This window comes from Gobio gobio (assembly GCF_949357685.1).
Source record: "Gobio gobio genome assembly, chromosome: 23".
Classification (NCBI taxonomy): domain Eukaryota; kingdom Metazoa; phylum Chordata; class Actinopteri; order Cypriniformes; family Gobionidae; genus Gobio; species Gobio gobio.
This window is the reverse complement of record NC_137119.1, coordinates 31136477-31160359: the sequence shown is the minus strand read 5'-3', so window position 1 is coordinate 31160359 and position 23883 is coordinate 31136477. Positions and strand designations below refer to the sequence as shown.

Here is a 23883-nt window from a genome sequence, read left to right as displayed (position 1 = left end):
AAATCGAAAAGGAATGTCAAAAGAAAATGTTTACTGCATTAAACTGCGGGTGTTTGTTTTGTGTAAATAGTGGGCTATAAACTAAAAACATGAAAAATGAGAACTCTGAAATCACTCAGGATTCCCAGGATTCAAAGTGTATTGTTTCGGGTCGGAAGATGCTTTTTTGCATTGCTTCATTAAATTATTCGCTGTTATTGTTGCCGCATGGGAAATTACAAATCTGAATAGGCACATATGTTTCAGTAATCTGACAATTAGGAATAGCTCCTAATTAAGAATTACTAAAAGCACAGAGCAGATGCGCCCATTATTACAATTATAACCTTGACTTTCATCAATAAATATTCGGAAGAAATAAACATTCTTCGTTATCGTTTCAATTAAATTTAACTCAATGAGCTGAAGGAACACTTTTCCAGAGAGGTCCCAGAATGAGGGAAGAAATTTGTGTTGCTTCTGCATCATTTAGAATATCTGCCTATATTATAAACACTGTATGAAAAAAAAAAATGTGTTTGATCAATGCATGAATGCTCAAGTTGTGCTTATTAAATCAATACCGTTTCACCTAAATAGTTTGCAAAAAAAAAAAAATCATTATCGTCTTGTTTTCCAATAAATTGTGTTTTCTAAACATCCTTAAAACAAGATATATTCATAAATATAAAATAAGATACAAAACATTGGGGTCAGTAACATTTTTTTCTCTTATACTCACTAGGGCTGCATTTATTTGTAACATTAACATTGAACAAAAACAGTAACATTGTATAGTGAATACAATTTAAAATATGTTAAAATGTAGTTTTGTTCAATTTAACACAACCTTGCTGAATATAAGTATTCATTTCTTACTGACCAGTAGTGTAGATTGTAGAAAATATTACTTGTTTCAAAGAATATATTATCAATTAAACTTTTTTTAATCCAACTGGCAAACTTTAAACATAGAACCATTAAAGCTTCTTGGAATCATGCCAGAAAAAAAAGTATTAGCCTATAGGTATTATGTTTAGATATTTTTATGTTCATATATTTAGATATTAGATTTTTACTGGAAAACAAGACAATTGCAGCGTGTAAATGAAATGACTTGTGATGACAAAACATAAGAACACTGAAACTGAAAGGCATCTAACAGGAAGTGAATCCGTAGACGACAAAACTGCGTGGGCAATTCTGTCTGATCTGCTGCCATTTTGAATCGTGACAAAAATAAAACAATCCTGAGAATGCTTAGCTTTCCCCAAACACCATAAAGCTAAATTATCCATTACATTCTACAGCCTCACAATCCTTGTCTGTTCAAAGCTAGAGTTGAAGGTTAAAATAAAAGTTACCACCTTGCCTTAATTTACAACTGACAAAAACCTTCAAAACACTAAGTCATTACTGTACAAATACAATAACCAACACTGTACAATGTCTCAATTTCTACGGCAATACAATCTTTTCTTCCTCAATCACACCATTTCCAAGTGCAAAACAAAGCACTGCCAAGAAACATGGGGTGAGAAAACCAGAAAACGGAGGACGAACCTATTTTTAAAGCACCAGCATCTGTTGCGGACAACTTTTTACACGGGATTGTGAACATGGTGCATGAAATGACATGGAAATTGTATGCTAAAATGTTTAAGCCCCACCATTTTGTTATCAGATCATATGGAAATGTAATCGTAAGGTACCAAGTGCTCAGTAACCATCAGAGCGGTATGCTAAAAGGGGTCCAACACAAATACAGGTTCAACAGTCCACCGAGCGCAGCTCCATCAACACCAGGATGATTTAGGGATGAAATCTCCCTCGTTTTAAATCTCAACACATATCCCGTCTCCTTCCAACAAAGACGTCCATAACGGCTCGCGTTCGTGATGAAACGCATGTAATGAGGCGAAATACTTTAAATATGCAATGAAATTAGAAGAAAAGCCACATCAAACGGAGTGGCTCCACATAAACGTGTTGAAAACGTCCGAAAGCTGCTGCCAGTGTGAAGGAAGGACAACATCTGCCCTCTTCATGACATCGTCACGCTGTCCTGTCTCTGAAGCAACAATACTTTTCATTCTTTAAACGTCTCATGTTTCTCTGTTGCTGCACATCGGATGTCAGAACTTGTCAAAAGTGACAAGCGTGGGCTCTCCAAACTCTGGGATCTCCACGGTGGAATTGACATATTCCAAAGACACTGCCAAGGGCTTGACGGGAGCAGGCCGGAGTGGCATTCGGGGTCAAGGAGCGGCACTTCTATGTACCGTTTAAATGTGTGTGTGTGTATGTGTGAAAGAGACATCAGTGCTTCATTGCTTTCTAAAGGCGAGCTGTCTTTCACTGAACGTTTCTAAACTATTTCCACATACACAAGTTTTCAAGGACATCTCGCTTAAGGTTTCCTCATCCTCGCGGTTCACATTAAGTGTCTCAATGGAGAAAATCGAACCGGAATTGCTCGCAAAACAGTTAAAAGATTCACAAGACACAATCGGTGTTTCTTCTCAAGGTCTTTCTTCTGTACAATGAGGAGTTGAGCGTGATGTTCACAGTGCTGTGATGTCACATGGTGTTGATTCTTGTCCTTATTTCACTTGGATCAATAAATATCCACTGTTAAAGTCCACAATTTTTAAACATCCAAAGCGATCTACTGCCTGGATGCTGTTCACAAAAGGGAAGGTACCAGCCCATTCTCCTGTAGGGCTGAGGAACTTCAGTGCTGGTAGAGAGATAAAACAGAGTCATTTTGCAGCGAGACGCTTCCATGTGGCAAGGACGCTCCCAATCTCCTCTTCGTTGGAAGCGGAACAGGTCGAGGGCGTTGATGAGATGTGCTATACCTGAACTTGAGTCCCATGCTGTGCCTGAAGACACTGGATACTGGACAGGATCTTTTTCTGATGGCCGGCCAGTGCTACACCCATCTTATCCAGTTCACTGTGAGAGAAACAAAGAGACAGAAGAAAATGCCTTAGCTAAGGGTGGCTATGTTTGTAATAGCATTCTAGCATACTACTCAAACTATTTGTATAGTATGCAGTTGTTAACCAAGTATGCAGATGTTCTGAATAAACTCTTAAAAATAAAATAAAGGTTCTTTATTGGCATCTATGGTTCCATGAAGAACCTTTATCATCTATGGAAACTTTCCATTACACAAAAGGTTCTTTACAGTGGAAAAAATTTATTTAGATTTTTAAAATGTTCTTTACACTAAGAAAAAAATGGTTCAGTAAAACTTTATTTAGGTTTCAGTTCTAACTATTAACTAGTTGCTTATTAGCATGCATATGACTAGGATATTGACTGTTTATTAGTACTTATAAAGCACATATTAATGCTTTATCTTGCATGACCATATTCTACATCCCTTAATCCTACCCAATACCTAAACTTAAATGCTACAAAAACTACCTTACTAACTATTAATAAGCAGTAAATTATGAGCTTATTGAGGCAAAAGTCATAGTTAATAGTGAATATGCGTTCTCCAAACTAAAGGGTTGCCAATGATTCTTTAAGAACTGCTCTCTGAGGTTCTTTGAGGAACAAAAAATGGTTCTTCTATGGCATCGCTAGCAAAACTCCATTTTTAAACTATTTTTTTGAGAGCACGCATATTGTACTGAACAATGCAATGCACTCCACTCCACTCAACCTTCCATTTCCAGTGTGATTAATTATTACTACAGCAATTTTAAACATTTATTGTTGAACTCAAACTGCCAAAATGTAGTTTTTTACATAAAATGGATAATAACTTCCAAGTTCCTAGTCGATAACTCGTAATGAGGTCATGTAACAATGTAGCATACTGCTGCCGCATACTTATTTTGATCGTTAATAATTTTACACAAAAATGCGACACAAAAGCATGAAATAAGCATGCAACGCAATGAGGACATATCACAACATCCCAGCAAGCAATAGCCGCCATTTCACCACCTCGTTTAGCTATAGACCCGATATAGTCCGGCTATGAGTAACCCACTTCTAGCCAAAATAACCTTGAATTTGGTTAAGATGTATGATATTTCATCATATAAGCAAAGTCAACAGTGATTACAAGGTGTTTGGTTTAATTTCTTTGACATGTTGATGTTCTAGATGACTAGTCTATTCTTGGGCTATGGTGACAGCCCAAAAATTGCCTTGTTTTAGCCTAGACGTCAGGGCTGCGTTTTTACGGCTATTAGACGTCTTTGCTCGCTGGGAGCAAGCTATTGTTTGAAGTGCTTAACATTGAATATTGCCTACGCCTTAAATACTTTTTTGGAAAATAGTAGGCAGTATACACTGTATAATGAGCAGTAAGTAGTAATCTAGTCTTCAATTTCAAATATAGCTGGTATTTTCGGAATAATATTTTGCAGTATGTATACTGTGCACAGATAAAATGCTCAGTTTGATTCTCAGTATGCAGTAAGCTAATATACCATTGTGAACAGTCTCTTCAACTCATAATTGTGAGGTCTGTGTGTAGCTTTTGTTTACCTGGCGCTGACGTACATAACTGAGTCCAGGGTGACATAGCCGGCGCCAGAGAACTGTTCCTTGTACTGACCCATTTTAATCAAGTCCAGCCAGTCTTCCACTGTGCTGACCCCCGCGTCAGGAGTCACTGGGTCCTCCCTGTGGATGGAGGAGGAAGTGCAGTTAGAGTAACAGCGTTACATACCCATGACATTTCACATCTAGTATGACATATGCCAGAATTGTCTTGAAGAAAGCATTCTATATTGGTCTGTAGGGTCTGATATACACTGCCAGTTTAATGTTTTTAAAATGCTCAGTCACCAAGGCTGCATTTATTTGAAATACAGGAATACAATACAGGAAAAACTGTAATATTGTGAAATATATTACTACCGTTATATATTAATGATAATATATTACTACAGTAATAATATATTACTACTACAGTTAAAAAAAAACAGTTTTCCATTTTAATATGTCATTTATTCCTGTGAAAGCAAATCTGAAATTTCAGCATCATTACTCCAGTCTTCAGTGTCACATGATCCTTCAGAAATCATTCTAAAATGCTGTTTGGTGAGCATTTCAACAACATTGACCAAACTTTTGACCGGTAGTTGTATCCATTTTTTTTAGGTGTTTTTGGTTAAATTCCATTTAGATTTATTTAAAATCCATGCGTTTTTAATAGCTTATAACTTGAACATAAGGTTGCCATGATGTAAGCATTTTGAAACAAACACAAATAACTGTTTCATGAGTAATAAACCAGCTTCTTTTATTTGTTCGAGTGTGTATTTATCAAGCTTATCAGAAGCTTATCATTGCCTGGACATGTAAGGTTTTCCAGATCCAGAAGGGAAGTAGATTGCGCCAAGCCATATCTCTTTCACTCTCTCCCTCTGCTGCATAGCGTCCATTATAGCGCACACAATCCTGAGTAATTTAGATCTAAACCCATTTTATTTAATGGCAGGGACATGGGGCAGGAGCTTCCCACTGGTTTGTGGGAAAATTCAGTTTGCACATTCGGCTTTAATTGTGGCAAGCACAGTCTAAACCATCCAGCGCCCATCTGCCTTCTATTTGGCAGCACTCAAAATGCGGCAGAGGGATAGACAAGCAATCAGATATCAGCCAATATCACCTCAAACCCCCCTCTCGACTGAGAGGAACATGCACTGGAAGTAAGAAGTTTGTACAGATGTACATCTGGCTTCAATCTAGATTAGCCGGATATCTGTTTCATTTATTTCGAACTTATTGGATTACTGCAAAAAAACACCTCCAATTTTAATCACACACCTGAGAAACATCATAACGTTCATGGGTTATATATTACACACCATTCGTGCCGAACAAACCGCCGCACACATCCCAACGGATCGCCTCTATTAAATTCAGATCTAATCCGTGGAGGGCATTTGGCTCACCAGACTGCAGTGTTGGCCAGCTGCTTCAGGCTGCTTGGGTTCCGGATCAGCCTGTCCAGGGTGTTGACAATCTGCCCGAATTTGGGCCGATCGCTGCGGTTCTTTTCCCAGCAGTCTAGCATGAGCTGGTGAAGCACCACCGGACAGTCCATTGGAGCCGGTAGCCTGTAGCCTTCATCTATAGCTTTTATCACCTGGAGGGAAGAAGATTCCACATTAAAAATCATACATTTATTAGAAGCGTATACGCTTCATGAATACGGAGCGGATTTATTCATTCGCTTAATGCATTTAGCTTTTGTGTGGGGTTAGATTAATTCATTTTTTTTACCCATCTGTGACTGTGAAGTGAGAATGAGATTTGGAGAGAGTCTTTGTTAGCGCAAAGGAGAGCTGTTTAATTTCGTCCCTTTTATGAAATGATACCGCCGTAAGGGAAAGAATAAACTAGCCTGATGCAAACATTCATATTATCTTAACTCTTGCCTGGAAGACTGTAAACCGTTGAAACGCACCATTGCCTGTTACCATGGCAAAGGAAGGAAGACAGATGGATTTTGTGGTTTACGCCATGAATGGAACTTTCAAGTTCCGTTCCCTCGACACAATAAAAGTGCATCCGCTAACAAGCATGCAAATGTTTTTGTGCTCCAGTTTAACATGTATACAGTCTCGAATCATTCCCAAATGTCTCAATCTCTCTCCCGAGCAGACTCTTTTCAAATCCCAAGCAAAGATCTCTTCCCAAGGTGAAGATAAATAAATGAAAATGGTTTCTGGTGTGGAAAATCTGCCAGGAACCCACTGACACGGATTCAAATTCCCTCTTTTAAAGCGGCTTGTGAATTGAAATCTGGAAATGTTCACCCTCCAGATGCATTTAATCTTTTTACCTTCGTAAGCCTGGGAGTTTTTTTAAAATTCCAGGTCCACTGAAGTTCTCTGGCAAAGGTCTTATATCACAAATTGATGAGGATTCGCACATTTAAAAACAAAATGCTGGTCAATGGCATGGTTACCAGTATTGTTATTGTTAACTAAAAAAACGATTAAAAAGAAAAGCTGAAGGAAAGCTGGAATAAAATAATACAATAAAAAAATGAAAAACAAATATTGCCTTTGCAACTAGTCCCTTGTGCAATGCAACTGTGGTAACATTTAAATGAAGAATTTACTCACATCCTGATTGGACATTTCCCAGTACGGTCGTTCCCCATAGGATATCACCTCCCACATGACAATGCCGTAACTCCACACGTCACTGGCTGATGTGAACTTCCTGTAGGTGATGGCCTCAGGGGCTGTCCATCGAATGGGAATCTTACCCCCCTAAAAAAAACAACGGACAAAATCAGGTTAGCAGTTGTAGTTTTGCTACAAATTGCAAAACTAAGTGATCACCAGCGATTGCTACTTTTAAAACCACCCAGTTTACAATAGTAAAGCTATTTTTAAGTTGAGGCGGCTTAACATAAGCCATTTTAAACATAAGCTATTTTTTAAATGTAAATATGCAATATGGCAGCTGTGGTAAATTAAGTCTTTCTATTAAAGGGGTCTTTTTCATCCTCAAACAGCAACATAACACACTAACGAAAGTTAAAAATGTAAAAAAAAAAGCCTCATTATGTTGAGTTGCGATAGTAGTGTGTTGTAACTCATGGTTATGGTAAGGGGAGTAACATTTCTGAAACACGCTTAAAGTGTTTGACCAATCATAACACACTGGTCCAGCTGACCAATCAGAGAATATTGCGTTTGGGAACTGGGAAGAGAGGTGCTGTAACAATGTAAAATGAGTGAAAAATAAGGTGTTTTTTTATCATTCAAGCATGAAAACCTATTCTTGTAGACCTCAAAGACTTTGAAAAAGGGCATACTAGGTCCCCTTTAAAAGATCCATTGATTGGTAATTTTGCTCTAGAATGCTGAACCGAACTTTATTTTATACTGATCTTTAAAAAAAAAAAACATGTACAAATGCTTTCATAGGCAGGTAGTGAGTAACACACACACACACACACACACACACACACACACACACACACACACACACACACACACACACACACACACACACACACACACACACACACACACACACACACACACACACACACACACACACACACACACACACACACACACACACACACACACACACACACACACACACACACACACACACACACACACACACACACACACACACACACACACACACACACACACACACACACACACACACACACACACACACACACACACACACACACACACACACACACACACACACACACACACACACACACACACACACACACACACACACACACACACACACACACACACAGTGGATGTTTAGCCATCCATCAGTCTGGATAGCTGCTATGACAGTCCTCATGACCTCATTTCCAGACTACAGGTCAGCAAGAATATATCTCGCCATGTCTGTGCAAATCACATTATATGTCTATTTTTTAACGTTAACATATCACAACAAAAACGTTGCATAGTAAATCCAGTTAAAATGAGACCAGAGACCCAGAGAAGCAAACATCCAGAGCAGAAGCATGATCTCTCACCCTTGTAGTATACGCCGCCTCTGGATCGTCCTCTAGCACACGCGACAGCCCGAAGTCAGACACTTTACACACCAGGTTTCCGTTCACCAGAATGTTCCGTGCTGCCAAATCCCGGTGCACGTAGTTCATCTCTGAGAGGTACTGCATCCCCGCGGCTATCCCACGCATCATTCCCACCAGCTGGATCCCCGCAAACTGCCCGTCGTGTTTCTAAACAAAATGAAGAGTTCTCATGTCAAAATCTCATCCCTGTGGCCTTATTGTCTGCCGTGTTCAACCTCTGTGGATCCTGGCACAGTCGGTCAGGTTTGAATGTGTCTCGTGAGTAATTCATAATTCATTGGCTCTAATTAAAAAAAGTGTTGCTCACATGTTGCAGGGCATGAGCTATTAACTGCAATGACTGTATAATCATTCAGGCTTTTTATGCGAGTAATGGCAAGTAAGTAACCAACTAACCTAATTATGATGTTTCATTATACCCTCTGGCAAGAAAACGAGATGTTTTGTTTGTTAACTGTATGGTAATATTGGGGCAATACCGAGATGCTGGTGTGTTAGTGCAAGGGTCATCAAACCGGGGTCCACAGAAAAAAGTACTGGGATGGTAAATATGACCAAAGGCAGCTGTGAAAATAAATCTGCATCGTTAATCCTTTTGATCTTTTATTTTTTAAATGTACAAAAATCTAATCTTTCATCGGCGAATAAAAAATTCTCATAAAAATAAATGTTTTTCTCTAATACACATTGCTCACAATTAATCATACCCTTTTGTTCAATACTTTTTGCAACCAGCTTTTCCCAAGATAACAGCTCTGAGTCGTCTTCTATAATGCCTGATGAGTTTGGAGAACACTTCAGAGACAATTCCTCTATACAAAATCTCTCCAGATCCGTCACATTCCCAGATCCATGTTGGCGCTTCTTCTTTTCAGTTCACCCCAATCATTTTATAGTGTTCAGGTCAGGGAACTGGGATGGCCATGGTAGAAGCTTCATTTTGTGCTCAGTGACCAATTTTTGATCATTTATGTAAGTGAGGATAGTATAAAATAAAGTAAACTGTGAAATAACATATACAGCATACCAGCAAAATGTGTAAAAATTTGGGACCAAAATTATTCAGACACTTTGACCTGACCATGTTTTGCGTAAGCGCTTTTTCTTTAATTTCTAATGTGACCTTTTACTCCACAGACTGAACAAAATGAAGCATTGCTTGGTCATTGGTTGACTTAAATTGGTATTATCTAATTGTGTACTTAAATTTAACAGCTGACTGGATACTAATGTCTCTATGAAACATTAATGACGTTACATTACAGTATAACTGAAAGCTATCAATTTCAACATTTATTAGGCTTTAAAAAAACTACTTTTAATTTAAGTGAACTTAAAACAATCTTTTATAATAAACCCATTATAATAAATGTTATATTTACCTGTGGCCTTCCCTGTAGACATATACAGAAATGTAATAGTTATCAAACACCTTTCTTGCATACATAATAAATTAAATATAGATGAATCATCTTTTCTCTGTTACCTTTGTTCTTTGATGAACATTAATGACAGACATCATCAGTGCTGCTGTCACTTTAAGATCGGCCGCTGCCAAACATGACGTGGATCTGACGTTGTCCCGCGCATCTCATTTTCTCATGTTCATTTAAGACATTATTTAACTCATTTAAGACTCCTATAATGAGAATACTCGACAAAACTGGCATTTTAGCAACATTCTCTGTGTTGTTGTTATTGTTTGTTCAAGAGCGAAAGAGACCTGACCATGTTTTGCGTAAGCGCTTTTTCTTTAATTTCTAATGTGACCTTTTACTCCACAGACTGAACAAAATGAAGCATTGCTTGGTCATTGGTTGACTTAAATTGGTATTATCTAATTGTGTACTTAAATTTAACAGCTGACTGGTTGATTGTAATCCATTACATACCTTTCTATTAAAGTTATCTGAGATTATCAAGATGAATTTGTTCTGACACAGTTTAACTCTGAGTTCTTGTCATATTTTATTACCATTTCCTAAATAATGTGAGAAGACGTTGAAGGTGTCTGAATACATTTTGGTTTGACTGTATGTATGTATGTATGTATGCATGTATGCATGTATGTAAGTAATGCATGTCATGTATGTCATGTCTGTCATGTATGTATGCATGTCATGTATGTATGTATGTCATGTATGTATGTTTGTCATGTATGTATGTATGTATGTATGTATGCATGTATGTATGTATGTATGTATGTATGTAAGTAATGCATGTCATGTATGTCATGTCTGTCATGTATGTATGTATGTCATGTATGTATGTGTGTAAGTAATGTATGTCTGTATGTATGTATGTATGTCATGTATGTCATGTATGTCATGCATGTCATGCATGTCATGCATGTCATGTCTGTCTGTCTGTCTGTCTGCCTGCCTGCCTGCCTGCCTGTCTGCCTGTCTGCCTGTCTGCCTGTCTGTCTGTCTGTCTGTCTGTCTGTCATGTATGTATGTATGTCATGTATGTATGTATGTTTGTCATGTATGCATGTATGTATGTATGTATGCATGTATGTATGTATGTATGTAAGTAATGCATGTCATGTATGTCATGTCTGTCATGTATGTATGTATGTATGTCATGTATGTATGTGTGTAAGTAATGTATGTCATGTATGTCATGTATGTCATGTATGTCATGTCTGTCATGTCTGTCATGTCTGTCATGTCTGTCATGTCTGTCATGTCTGTCTGCCTGTCTGCCTGTCTGCCTGTCTGCATGTCTGCATGTATGTATGTATATATATATATATATATATAGATATTTTTTTCAAATATTGACATTTTGGCTTATTCTTACTCTTGACTTATTTGATATTTTGGTTACTCTGTCAACACAATACAAATGAAATTCTTTCAAAATAATATTTCAATAATTTGCTTTGTATAAAGCAAATTATTTAATTTCAGAAATAATGTTGCCTCTATAATATAATTCTTTAAATTTTTCTCATAATATAAAAGGGTTCATATAAAAGGAAAATGTATATCTGCCTTAATATTTTAGGAAGGGATATTTAAATACAGTATTTGGCATCAAAAAGTTTAAAAGCCCCTGTGGCTAGTGTCTCCATCAATCTTCTAAGCTAGCTTGACCAACTTTATCAGAAAGACCATGCTGGTCGACTATCTCCAGCAGATAAGATTTTCTCATGAACATCATGGAATCCCAAACTAGCATAAATAATGGTGGTCTGAGCTGTGTAGGAGAACACAAGCTGAGGGACACAAAGAAAAAAAAACAGGCATAGAGAGGTGTGAACACGCGAGTTGTCAAGCCCGATCTGGAAGAGCCAGAAGATTGCTTTGTGTTCCTGTGATATTTCACAGCATTTCCTTTGGTGCAAATAGGCCTTCGTCATTCACAGCAAAATAGAGCATGCTCACCTTCAAAAAAGTGTCCAAAGATCCATTTTCCATGTACTCTGTCACTATCATCACAGGCTTACCTAAGGGACAGAAAACAAGGAGACAAAGTGGGAAGTGTGAAATATTGCTGAAAATAGAGAGAGAGAGAGCCGAAGCGAGAGAAAGACGTTCCATTTTTTTCACAAGCGAATAAGAAAAGACACAGCGGAGAGGCAGGAAGAGGCTGGTGCTTTGTGTCCTATATTTAATTCATTTACAAGTTGACAGAAAAACACGCAGATAAAGAGAGCGGACACCTCCCCCACTTCCTGCGACTTCACAGACCCTCGTCCCGGCTTTCCTTCGCCTCTACCTGCTGCCTGTTACTCATAGTGACAGCCCCTAATCAAAGCTCTCAATAACAGTCAGGCAGATAATTAGAGCGAGCTGTCCACTGAGAATATCTTTGTCCAGAAATACCTAAAATGGTAATGAGTTCCTTTAGGAGGAAGGATGATGAGGGGGGTGTGGGGGATGCTTCTAGGGGGTGCTGTGATTAATTGCCCTGGAGGGGGGTGGGGGTGGGGGGGGGGGGGTGCTGGGTGGGGGGGTTGAAGAAGAAGAAGAAGGGGTTTAAAGATCTGCTAATGGGAAAAGTGTTCACCTCTCCGCTATGTTGCAGACACAGCTGCAAGAGGCACATATGGGGAGCTCGCACCTGCGTTCCTCAAAGTGATTAAAAATTCTCCCCTGATTCCACCCAAATAACACACTGTCAATCAGAGAGACCCCCTTCTCACCTCGCAAGTGACAGGGAAGAGTACATGCTAATCCATCCTGATTATCAGAGATGCTTGATGGATGTACCGTACGGCAGAAGCGTTCACCTCGGGGCACCAGACACACGTCAACATGAGAGGACGTTTACCCCTTGAGATGTTCACCATTTCTTTGTGGAGCCCTTTATGTTGTGCCTAGCGGCTAATAATCTGGACTGGTGACAAAAAGGATATACAGTAGGTTTGAACGCTGCAAAAAGATGATCCTTGAGGTATCATCATTGTGTTATTGAAGGAACAATGTAACCTCAATTTGCTACATGGGGATTGTTTCTGTAAATTAGTGTAAATTAATATAAATATATGTTTTCTGTAATTAATCACGATTAATTCCAAGTTTTTAATATTTTGATATTGTAATAATTTCAGTTACTCTCCAAATTAATGTAGAAACAATTTAAAGACAGCATATTTTAAATATGTGTTGTAATGGCATCTTTTTTATGAATGAAGGCCAGTATCACTGATACTAATGTCTCTATGAAACATTAATGACGTTACATTACAGTATAACTGAAAGCTATCAATTTCAACATTTATTAGGCTTTAAAAAAACTACTTTTAATTTAAGTGAACTTAAAACAATCTTTTATAATAAACCCATTATAATAAATGTTATTTTTACCTGTGGCCTTCCCTGTAGACATATACAGAAATGTAATAGTTATCAAACACCTTTCTTGCATACATAATAAATTAAATATAGATGAATCATCTTTTCTCTGTTACCTTTGTTCTTTGATGAACATTAATGACAGACATCATCAGTGCTGCTGTCACTTTAAGATCGGCCGCTGCCAAACATGACGTGGATCTGACGTTGTCCCGCGCATCTCATTTTCTCATGTTCATTTAAGACATTATTTAACTCATTTAAGACTCCTATAATGAGAATACTCGACAAAACTGGCATTTTAGCAACATTCTCTGTGTTGTTGTTATTGTTTGTTCAAGAGCGAAAGAGAACTTGATGTGTGCACGAGACTGGCGCAACTAAGGATCTGTTTGAGACGCAGCCATACAGACAGGCGATTGACATACAGTGTTCTCTTTTGTCTTGTCACGCTTAGATGGTTTAAAAGCATTTACATGAATAAGAGCATGATCATATAATGTAACGCTAGGCAAAAATGTAATTAAAAACGAACGCTGCATTAATTGCAATAAATATTTTTAATGCGTTAAAATAAAAAAATGAATCGCTCGCGTTAACGCGTTAATTTGCCCAGCACTAATATATTATATTATATTATATATATAGCCTGGCATCAGGCTGGCCCAGTTAATATTTATGCATTTTCTAGATAAAACCATGACCAATAAATCATAATCATGTAAATAAATCATGACCAATTTTTCCATTTTACTATTTTGTTATTGAGGTCAAAAAGTTATGTTTCTTCTCACTTATTGCATATGATATGTGAAATGTATTAATATATATGATATTGTTCCTGTAAATTTACATTTTTGTTTTCATTCTTTTTTTTCCCTTAAAGGAACACTCCAAATTTTTTGAAAATAGGCTAATTTTCCTACTCCCCTAGAGTTAAACAGTTGAGTTTTTCCGTTTTCGAATCCATTCAGCCGATCTGCGGGTCAGGCGGTAACACTTTTAGCATAGCTTAGCATAGACCATTGAATCTGATTAGACCGTTAGCATCTCGCTCAAAAATGACAAAAGAGTATCGATATTTTTCTTATTTAAAACTTGACTCTTCTGTAGTTACATCGTGTACGAAGACCGACGGAAAATGAAAAGTTGTGATACTCTCATTATTGCGTAATAATCAAGGAACTTTGCTGTCGTACCATAGGTGCAGCAGGCGCAATGATATTACGCAGCGCCTGATGATTAATTCCTTAATTATTACGCAGGAATGAGAGTACAGCTCCTAGCCATATAGGCCGAGAAAATCACAACTTTTCATTTTTCAACTACAGAAGAGTCAAGTTTTAAATAGGAAAAATATCGAAACTCTTTGGTCATTTTTGAGCGAGATGCTAACGGTCTAATCAGATTCAGTGATCTATGCTAAGCTATGCTAAAAGTGCTACCGCCTGACCCAGAGATCGGCTGAATGAATTTGAAAAACGGTACAACTCAACTGTTTAACTCAAGGGCAGTTGGACAATTTGCCTTTTTTAAAAATAGTGGAGCGTTCCTTTAAAATATATATATAAATTAAATAGAATGAAAATGAACAGAAAATAAAATCAGGATGGTCCGGTTAATATGCATGCATTTTCTTATTAAATAAATAAATTCGTATTTTATATATTATAATATATATTTTATATATTATAACACTTTGATATTTTAGCAGCTGTGCTTTAATCATTATATGCTTTAGCTATTAGACAGTTTTAGTTTTGTATGGCAAAATCTTGGAAATGTTGCATCCCCTTTAAAGTAGTTACCGCCATGGCGTTGTGACTTTTGCCCATTTCTAGCTGCAATACACAAAGTAAAAAGAAAATCCAAGTAGACGACCTCGAGGACAAAGTTAACAAGACATCTGCCCTGTCAATTTCAAGATACAGTTTAAGCCTGCAGACTGGAGATTTGCGGGTGAGGCTAGAAGCGAAGAGTCAATGGTTTCATTATGGTTTTGTAATCTCCACTTCAGCAAAGCACAAAGAAATTGAATCCAATAAAACCCCATTCGGCCTAACAAGCTATTTATAGCACCAAGGCCTAAGATGTTACTGTTTGTGGTTTCAAACCAACGGGGCTTGCACTGTATGTCCTAGCTGTCACTGTAAGTACATCACACATGTATTGGTCACGCCCTTTAGAGATGATGTCACACGACAAGCGTGGTGAAGGATATCCGAACGGATCACGCATTAGCTTATCAACGTGGGACAAATGACTTTGACAGTGAGCTAGGAGGGTAACGTGGCCTCCATGCCTCAACCTACAAACCTTTGGCCACCAGAAAGGAAAAACAGAGCGCATTCAAACATAAACCACAACCTCTCTCTGACATGGCTGATGCTCACACTATCAAACTGCCGTATATTTCTAGCCGTTCAGCTTCTTAAGAAATGGCTGATGGTTCAACTGATAAGTTTGTTAATTAAATTACCTAGCTACTTATCCATGCGTTCACGTTTAAGGGTGATTGATGTCGCAGCGGTTTTAGGAGCGGTCCAATTAAACAGCACACACACACACACACACACACACACACACACACACACACACACACACACACACACACACACACACACACACACACACACACACACACACACACACACACACACACAGAGACTCAAACGGCCATGATTAAAACAAGGCAATAAGCATGTTACGTCCTGCGGTGGGCCGATCTACTCCAAGCGCCTAACTGCTGTTGAAAGGTTGTAATTATGGTCATTATCCCAGAAGCAAGGAATGCATTCATGTATTTAAGGCAATCTGAAAAAGGTGATTTAGATTAAACCTGCAACTTCAGTATGTACTATGTATTTCATCTGCAATCACATGCTGCGGGGGCTTTTGATGAAATGACAGCAATTTTTCGTTAAATATCAGAGGATAAAGGAATGCTCCGGTTCAAAACAAGTTAAGCTCTAGCTTAAAAGCACACATTACTCCGAACAAAGCAATACTTTCAATGATTTAGAAATGACATTCTCTTATCCATTGTTCCCGCTGTTGACGGCACAAAAAACTTTTCTTGAGGACTCAGCTGGAATGAACCTTAAAATACAACCGTGGATAGCGAACGGTATCAGATAGTAGACTGGAGTCCGCTAATCTGATGGTTAGATGCACAATGGGTTTATAATAGAGACGATGACAGCTCTGTGTTTTTGTAAAGATGGGGGATAAAGAACTGAATGGGGCATTAAGGTCTATTCTGATTTCATTCTCTGAGCTGCTGACACATTTGCATTACAAAAAGCTCAATCACGGTCTAATTTTTTCCGTCTGAGGTGGTAATGATAGAGCGCCTCTCCGAAAAGCTATGTTACGTGACAGATGCTTTTCATATTACAGCGCAAAAAACTCTTTGTCTATCTCGCCGTTGCTCCATCAGGCAGCATAAACACTCTTCAGCCTCTTTAATGCATCTCCGCTCGGCTCCATCAGCGCCGTGATTAGTCTGTGCGTACGAGGAGGGGGCTGGATTGACAGCTGCTTCTGTAATGCAGTGCGAGGGGTCGCTGACCTCTCCTATCCCCATCCCCTACGCCATCAGGCTGATCTGTGACCTGTGAAATTACTCCGGCTATCAAATCTCACCCAATCAGTGGTGGAAGAGGACACGTTCGCAAACCGACACACGCACACACGTGTGTCGTATTAGTTTAGTGGCAGAAAGAGCAAGATGGAAGATAATCTGATAGTTTCATTGAGCCTCGTTTGCTAATAATTACATACAAGTGTTTACATATGCGCAAAGAAAGGGTTCTCATGCAACTCTCCATGGGTAAATTCATACGTAATTATGTTCTTATTGTTATTCGATTTGTTTTTAAATCAGGAGTGTTCTAAATGAGGGAATGCATGCCTTGCATGTATTAGCATAATACATGGCGTTTCGAGCAACTTTACATGTCCAGCCATTTTGTAGCCATCCTATATATTTATAATATAATAATATATAAAATTGTATGTGTATATAAATGTGTATATATAGAGGGTTGCATCTGGACTGGCCAATAAATATATATAATTGTATTTTTTTTTTTTTTTGGTCACTCCAGTTGCAACCTAGCCTGGTTTAACCCTCTGGGGTTCTTCATTTATGAACTATAGTGGATAGTTTTTATCACTATAGTGGATCTTGCGTTTTATAAAAAAAAAAAAAAAAAAAAACCTAGCTTCATCGGAATGGTCCGAAACTTGGTGACTTTATTGGTACTTGGTATATGAACACCCCAAAAAATTGGGGACAGGATTTGAAAAGTCTAAGTGGTCGTAAAAAAAAAAAATAGTCACATTCAGGACCTTCGGGTCAAAAATGACCCCCATAGGAAATGAATGGGAAATTAGTTTTTTTTATGCATACAATTTACAAATCAGCCAGGATGCAGAAAAAAAGGACTCAACAGTGAAGGGGTGAATCTCTAAAACATCAAAGTGCAAAACAGACAAAAAAACTCACACACACACACACTTATACACACAAAAACACACGCACACACAAATTAACGCGTGCCATTCCAAAAGCTAATTGTGTTTTTTTTGTGTGTGAGTTTTTTTTGTCTGTTTTGCACTCTTGATGTTTTAGAGATTTACCCCTTCACTTTTGAGTCCTTTTTTTCTGCTTCCTGGCTGATTTGTAGATTCTATGCACAAAAAAAACTCTGTATTTTCATATTTTTGCCAATTTCCCATTCATTTCCTATGGGGGTCATTTTTGACCCGAAGGTCCTGAGTGCACATTTTTTTTTATGACCACTTAGACTTTTCAAATCCTGTCCCCAATATACCAAGTGTACATATACCAAGTACCAATCAAGTCACCAAGTTTCGGACCATTCCGATAAGGCTACGATTTTTAACATTTAAAAATAATAATAATTTGGGTCAGAAATCCCAGTACTCCGTCTGGGATTGTTTTCTCCAGTCAAATTCTAACCGGTCCAATCAGCGAACAGAGGGAGTGGCTGAGAACGATGATGTTGATGTCGTGCGCTAGTTTGAGATGACTAACGTCACGACCAAACGTTACCGATTGGTTATGGCAGATCAAGAGTGGCCCTGGGCAGATTCAATAGTTTTAAACTTCAACAGAGTATCCGCCTTCAAGGAAGTTAACGCTTGTCAATGGAGAGTCTGTACGAGAGTTTGGTAGGACGAGGCTAGTTGCAACCCTCCTACAGAAGAAAAAAATGAAAACGGAAAAAAAAAATGTATGTAAAACTCACTGTGCACCTTTGGACATTCCAAGCCTACAATAAGTCTTTTACTGACATTTCTGTTGAATGAATACTTTCATAACCTCATAATTATGTTCTAACAGCACAGAATTAAAAAGGAGAAAATTACTGTATTTTTACTTAATCGGAGGGGAAAAAGCTGCTCTCTGCCGCCAACATTAAAATTAACTATTTGAACCGAATCAAACTAAAGGCCACCATTAGCATTTTGCCCATGTAAGAGGAACTGGGAGGAAACGTCGAGAGGATTAATGTTAATATTTGTGACATTGAATATTCATGATCCATCCCAAAACTCACATCCAATTACATGTTTGTATTATCGATATTCATGCAGCTGGCATGAATATGGATGGTCCTTTTGTTACAGCGCCTGCCAGTCTAATCTACAGAGGCTTGAAAGAGGAAAGAGATCTGTAGAGGAAATTACCACTCAATAGTGACCCAAACACCTGTTGCAAGACACTGCTTTTTCAAACACAGACAATAGGAGCCCTGAAACACACACAATGGCGACAGCATTCTCAATAAATTGGCAAATTATAATGAGCACGCTCATTATCATCCGGGCGCAGTGAGCGAGCATCAATTTCAGGTTCTCCGTAGTGGCGATATAAGCAATCAGAGGTAATACAGACGCAAGATGCCTTCATGAAACAGACAAAACAATGAGGTTTATTTTCCTTTCAAACTATTTAAGCTTACTCTCGCCATGATGATGTGTTATCTATGACTTTTTTTTGAAGACATTATGTCACCAGCTAGTGTGATAATTCATTGCGATAAAAGCAATTTCAAAGGCATATTGTTGTAGCACATTTGTATTCAGAAGAAGTAGGGCAGAAAAGCACCGATATAAACATTGTCACACATATTTATTTGAATGAATATTCATGACCCATGCTATTTTGTTTTTGTTGAAGATAAGATTGTAAGGTCAATTATCTCTTGTGTGGAAAACACAGGGGGTACAAACTATTTCCAGCAATAGACGTTGCGTGTTTCGGATGGTAATGCTTACATCTGGTGACGACGCCCTCCAGTCGAATGATGTTGGGATGGTCGAACTGGCCCATGATGCTGGCCTCACTCAGAAAGTCCCGTCTCTGCTGCTCCGAGTATCCGGCTTTCAGACTCTTGATGGCCACCTGGATCTCCCTTTTACTGGGCAGCCTCAGACGCCCACTGCAAACCTCTCCAAACTCACCTGGGAGTCAAACAAGAGCCTGTCAACTAATTGAATTTACACTAAATCCCTTATTTCATTTCATTACATTCCCCTGCTGAGCTGTTCAGGTGGTTTACACAAGTAGGGCATGCTCTTGAGTCATTAATTTCACTTACCAGCCCCAATAACTCTCTCAATCCGGATGTTGGAAACTTCGATTTCTTTGGCGAAGTCTCGCACCGCTTGGTTCGGGTCCTCGTACGTGTGCGGGTGAATGTACGTGCGGGTTTCGGGAAGTTTGACTGCAATGCAAAATGGTAGGAGTGAGGATAAGAGTTGGGTTGTTTTACAGTCACTTTAGTTACCTAGACTGAACCATCCATTTTCCTAAAAGGATGGGAGTGCCACATTTTCAACCTCATTAAACATTGTCTTTGACAGGCAGGGAAAGTGTCATTAGAGAAAACACACATTAGGCAACTAGAGCGATCAGAGACATCATTTATCGGCAGATGCATCAGAGACTCTGTTCACTAACAGACAATTTGCTGGAAAAACATACACTTTCTTTATCCATCCACCTAGACCAAATTATGTTAGCCGTCTGACTGGCTAAAAAAAATATCTCACCCCTATTTCTGGGGTTCTCATCTCTGGCCCTCGAGGTCCATTTTCCTGCAGTTTAACTCCAACCTTAATCAAACTCATTAGCTTGTTTAGGTGTGTTTTATTAGGGTTGGAGCAAAACTCTGCAGGAACATGGACCTCGAGGGCCAGAGTTTAGAACAATATCCTTCCACTATTTTCTTCAAATTAACTACATTAGACATCTTAAAAAGTTCCAGTTGTTAACATATGTCTGATATTTTGCTGATTACTCTTAAAAAGATTTCAGTTCTTTTTCAAGACCAAAAAACCTGCATGCATTACCTCGTCCATGCTGAAACTGCATTTTCTCTTCCTCAGGGTCTTGCTTTGCTTTAATATATCCACAGCGCCTGGAACAATAGGATAGATATAGGATAAGCACAATTAAAACAGACCGACACAATGGAATACATGCTTTCTCTCACATTAATTCCACCAACCAATTCCCCAAGACAAAGAAAATCTTATTAACTGTACAATCAAATCTACAGCGGCCTGGTACGGTCACATATATCATCTTTTTACAGTGTAGTTTAAAAATAACGTGTCTTTAGAGTCCGGTTTTCCCACCTAGTAAAGATTTCACTGCTCTAATCTACTCTTTAGCACTGGGAAAATGCAATCCTGTCACCTCTGACTTTATCATTAACTACATCATTCCTCTCACAGTGGGATCATGAATAAGGAAATGCCCCAGATAATGAATATTCCAATACACTGGGGAGGAAAGGTGGCCAACGTAGGGCTTATAATTATGTTCATTATTCATTTAATCCTCTTAGTGACACACGCTCACACATTCCCTTTTCCCGTCATGTCTTTAACAAGAACGTATTGGCAAAAATGTAATGTTATAGGCTGTCTAGCCATTGTAATTATACATGCTGAAATGTGGAGAATGGCTGCAGAATGTCTAAAGATTGGAACATCTGATGGGGGCCAGGTGGAAAAAGCTTTCCTAAATGGGTTTCATGGGGACATAGGCGTAGTAATATAGGTGAATATCTACTTATGAATAGAAATACATGCTGGAGTCTCTATTGTGCTATAGCTGATGAAAAATGCAAGGCATTTCTTCTAACTGCAGGAAAAGAAAGCTAAGAGGTCCGCAGCAGAGAGATAGTGTTATGAATGATCACATCAACAGTATAATCCAGCTAGAGTTGAAAGCCTTTGGGGGGGATGCACACAGGATTCTTTCTTGCATCCACAACCAGCTAGAGCGCAACAGGACTGAACAGATCGCAGGGGTCTTGAGGTGTATTTTTATAAGTTAACGTTTTAATAGTTAGACAGTTTAACTTGACACACCTCTTTAAAAAAACACAACAAGCAGCAAGGCATGACTCAGTGTGTACATAAATCACCAGAATAAAATGTGTGAATTCCCCTTTATGAAGATTATAATTCAGGGATGAGCACTATTTAGAACCGAATTAAGAACGCTTTATAAATCCCAATTAAATTGCAGAATTCTGCAGTAAGCAGAATGGCAATTGAATTTTGGATTTAAAGAAGTATACTCAAAAGCAAGACAGACTATAGAAAGACAGATGGAATGATAGTCAGGTAGACACATAGATAGACAGGCAGAGAGATAGACAGACAGAACAATAGATAGATCAAACCATAGAATGATAGAAAGACTGATAGAACGACAGACAGACATACAGAGACTGATTGATAGAATGACAAAATGAGTGGATGGATGGATAAAACCTCAGATTTATAGATAGATAGATGACAGACAGACAGACAGACAGACAGACAGACAGATAGACAGATAGACAGATAGACAGATAGATAGATAGATAGATAGATAGATAGATAGATAGATAGATAGATAGATAGATAGATAGATAGATAGACAGAACAATAGATAGATTGAACCATAGAATGATAGAAAGATGGAAAAACTGATGACAAAACAATTAGAATGATAGACAGATAGATAGACAGAATGAGAATGATGGAATTATAGAATGACAGACATTACAGCGTTCATTACAGCTTAACTTCCCGTGGGATGTGGCCTAATTTTGCACTGCAAACAGACCACAATGACAAATCATCAAAACTGCAATCAAACCGCTAAACTAGCAATACTCCTGTAGCGGCTGTGAGGAAACGATCATGCATCAGGGTTACCACTATTTTGGTTCTGTACTGGTATTGACTTTATACACAGTTAACAATTCTAATCAATACAGGATACAGAGTCCCCCTCTTTCAAGAGTCAGAGCGTGCTCAGCTGCCCCAGAGCAGTCAAAGCATTGGGGCCTGAGGCCAGGGTTGGGGCAAGAGCAGACCTGGGGGTCTATTACATAATGGGAAGACTGCTGGGTTCATTCATGCCCCCTCTAATCCAGTATGTTGCATCTCCCTGTGGAGCTGCGGGGGGTAAATCTTTCCCTTTCAGCTGTTGTACATCCCCGTCTGGTGGGGGGTTCAGAGGTACATGTGTGTTGTTTCCTCTCTGCTGCTTTTAATGAGCCTGAGGGTCTCAAGAGAGACCCCACCTGTTCATCAGCCACACATACGCACCCCCCTAAATAAATGCTCTGGGCCTAGTGTGCATCTGTGCACAGGTACAACCCCCTCAACCCCTTCGATCTTTATCCGTCCCATGTGCAAAACACAGTTTATTAAGCGGAAACATGCTTGCAGAGCTGGAGGGGTTCGCAGAGGTGGGCCGCCCGACTGAAGCATGTGGTAATCAGGAGAGTAAATCGACTCCAAAACCGACCCCACTTGCTCTCTAACCTGCCCTGCCATCCCTCGAGGTCCCGCAGACAGATCCCTCCCCCTTGCACCTGCTGCAGCGGCACTCAACACGCTGATGAAACGCTTCCAGTGTCGCTGCGGGACACCCAGGAGCTTCTAAAGTGAAGCGTGATCCCACCCTTCAACCTTCCTGACGCTCATTTAAATGCAATATGCACATTGCGTCGCTATTTGCATATTCTGTTATAACAGCGTATATAAAAAGGGGAAAAAAAAACGTGACAGACTAGTGTCTAGGACTCTGCAATTAACGCATTTTTCAACTCCGAAGCATTCCTCAAATCCCTTTTGTGCGGTGATAAAGACGTTTCGCAGCCCTACACCGCTGGAAGCCCTTTTGTCTATGACCCAGTTTCTTTTTTCCTTTCTTCTTCCACTCTTTTGTCTTTCTCCCGCTCTCACGGTGTGAAGCTTGTATCTGCAGGTGACAGTGCAGCGGTGCAGCTTTGTATCTGCTGACAGGGCTCACATCTTTCTTTACCTTTGAGAGAGGGACATTGAGACCATGTGGAGAATGGTGCAAAATTAGAGGGATTCTTAAACGGTCTGGACTGCTTGAGGGAACTATGAGTGAGAGCTGACTCAGATAGTCTGCCATAAGCATTAGGAGAAAGATGCAACGGAGAGACTGAG

The 23883-nt window shown here is 39.0% G+C and overlaps 1 protein-coding gene across 1 annotated transcript in view; it reads right to left on the bottom strand.

The window, feature by feature from the left end:
- The window catches only part of ek1 (eph-like kinase 1), an 86857-nt gene that overhangs the window by 810 nt on the left and 62164 nt on the right, over positions 1–23883 (bottom strand). Inside the window, exons 9-17 of the mRNA XM_079805487.1 lie at positions 20749–20816; positions 19995–20120; positions 19672–19857; positions 11950–12011; positions 8495–8704; positions 7089–7238; positions 5910–6103; positions 4495–4632; positions 1–2937 (exon numbers count right to left, since the gene is read on the bottom strand). The exon at positions 1–2937 is cut by the window's left edge and continues 810 nt beyond it. Coding sequence (XP_079661613.1) covers positions 2835–2937; positions 4495–4632; positions 5910–6103; positions 7089–7238; positions 8495–8704; positions 11950–12011; positions 19672–19857; positions 19995–20120; positions 20749–20816 — 1237 coding nt within the window. The 3' untranslated portion in view covers positions 1–2834. The remainder of the gene's footprint in view (positions 2938–4494; positions 4633–5909; positions 6104–7088; positions 7239–8494; positions 8705–11949; positions 12012–19671; positions 19858–19994; positions 20121–20748; positions 20817–23883) is intronic.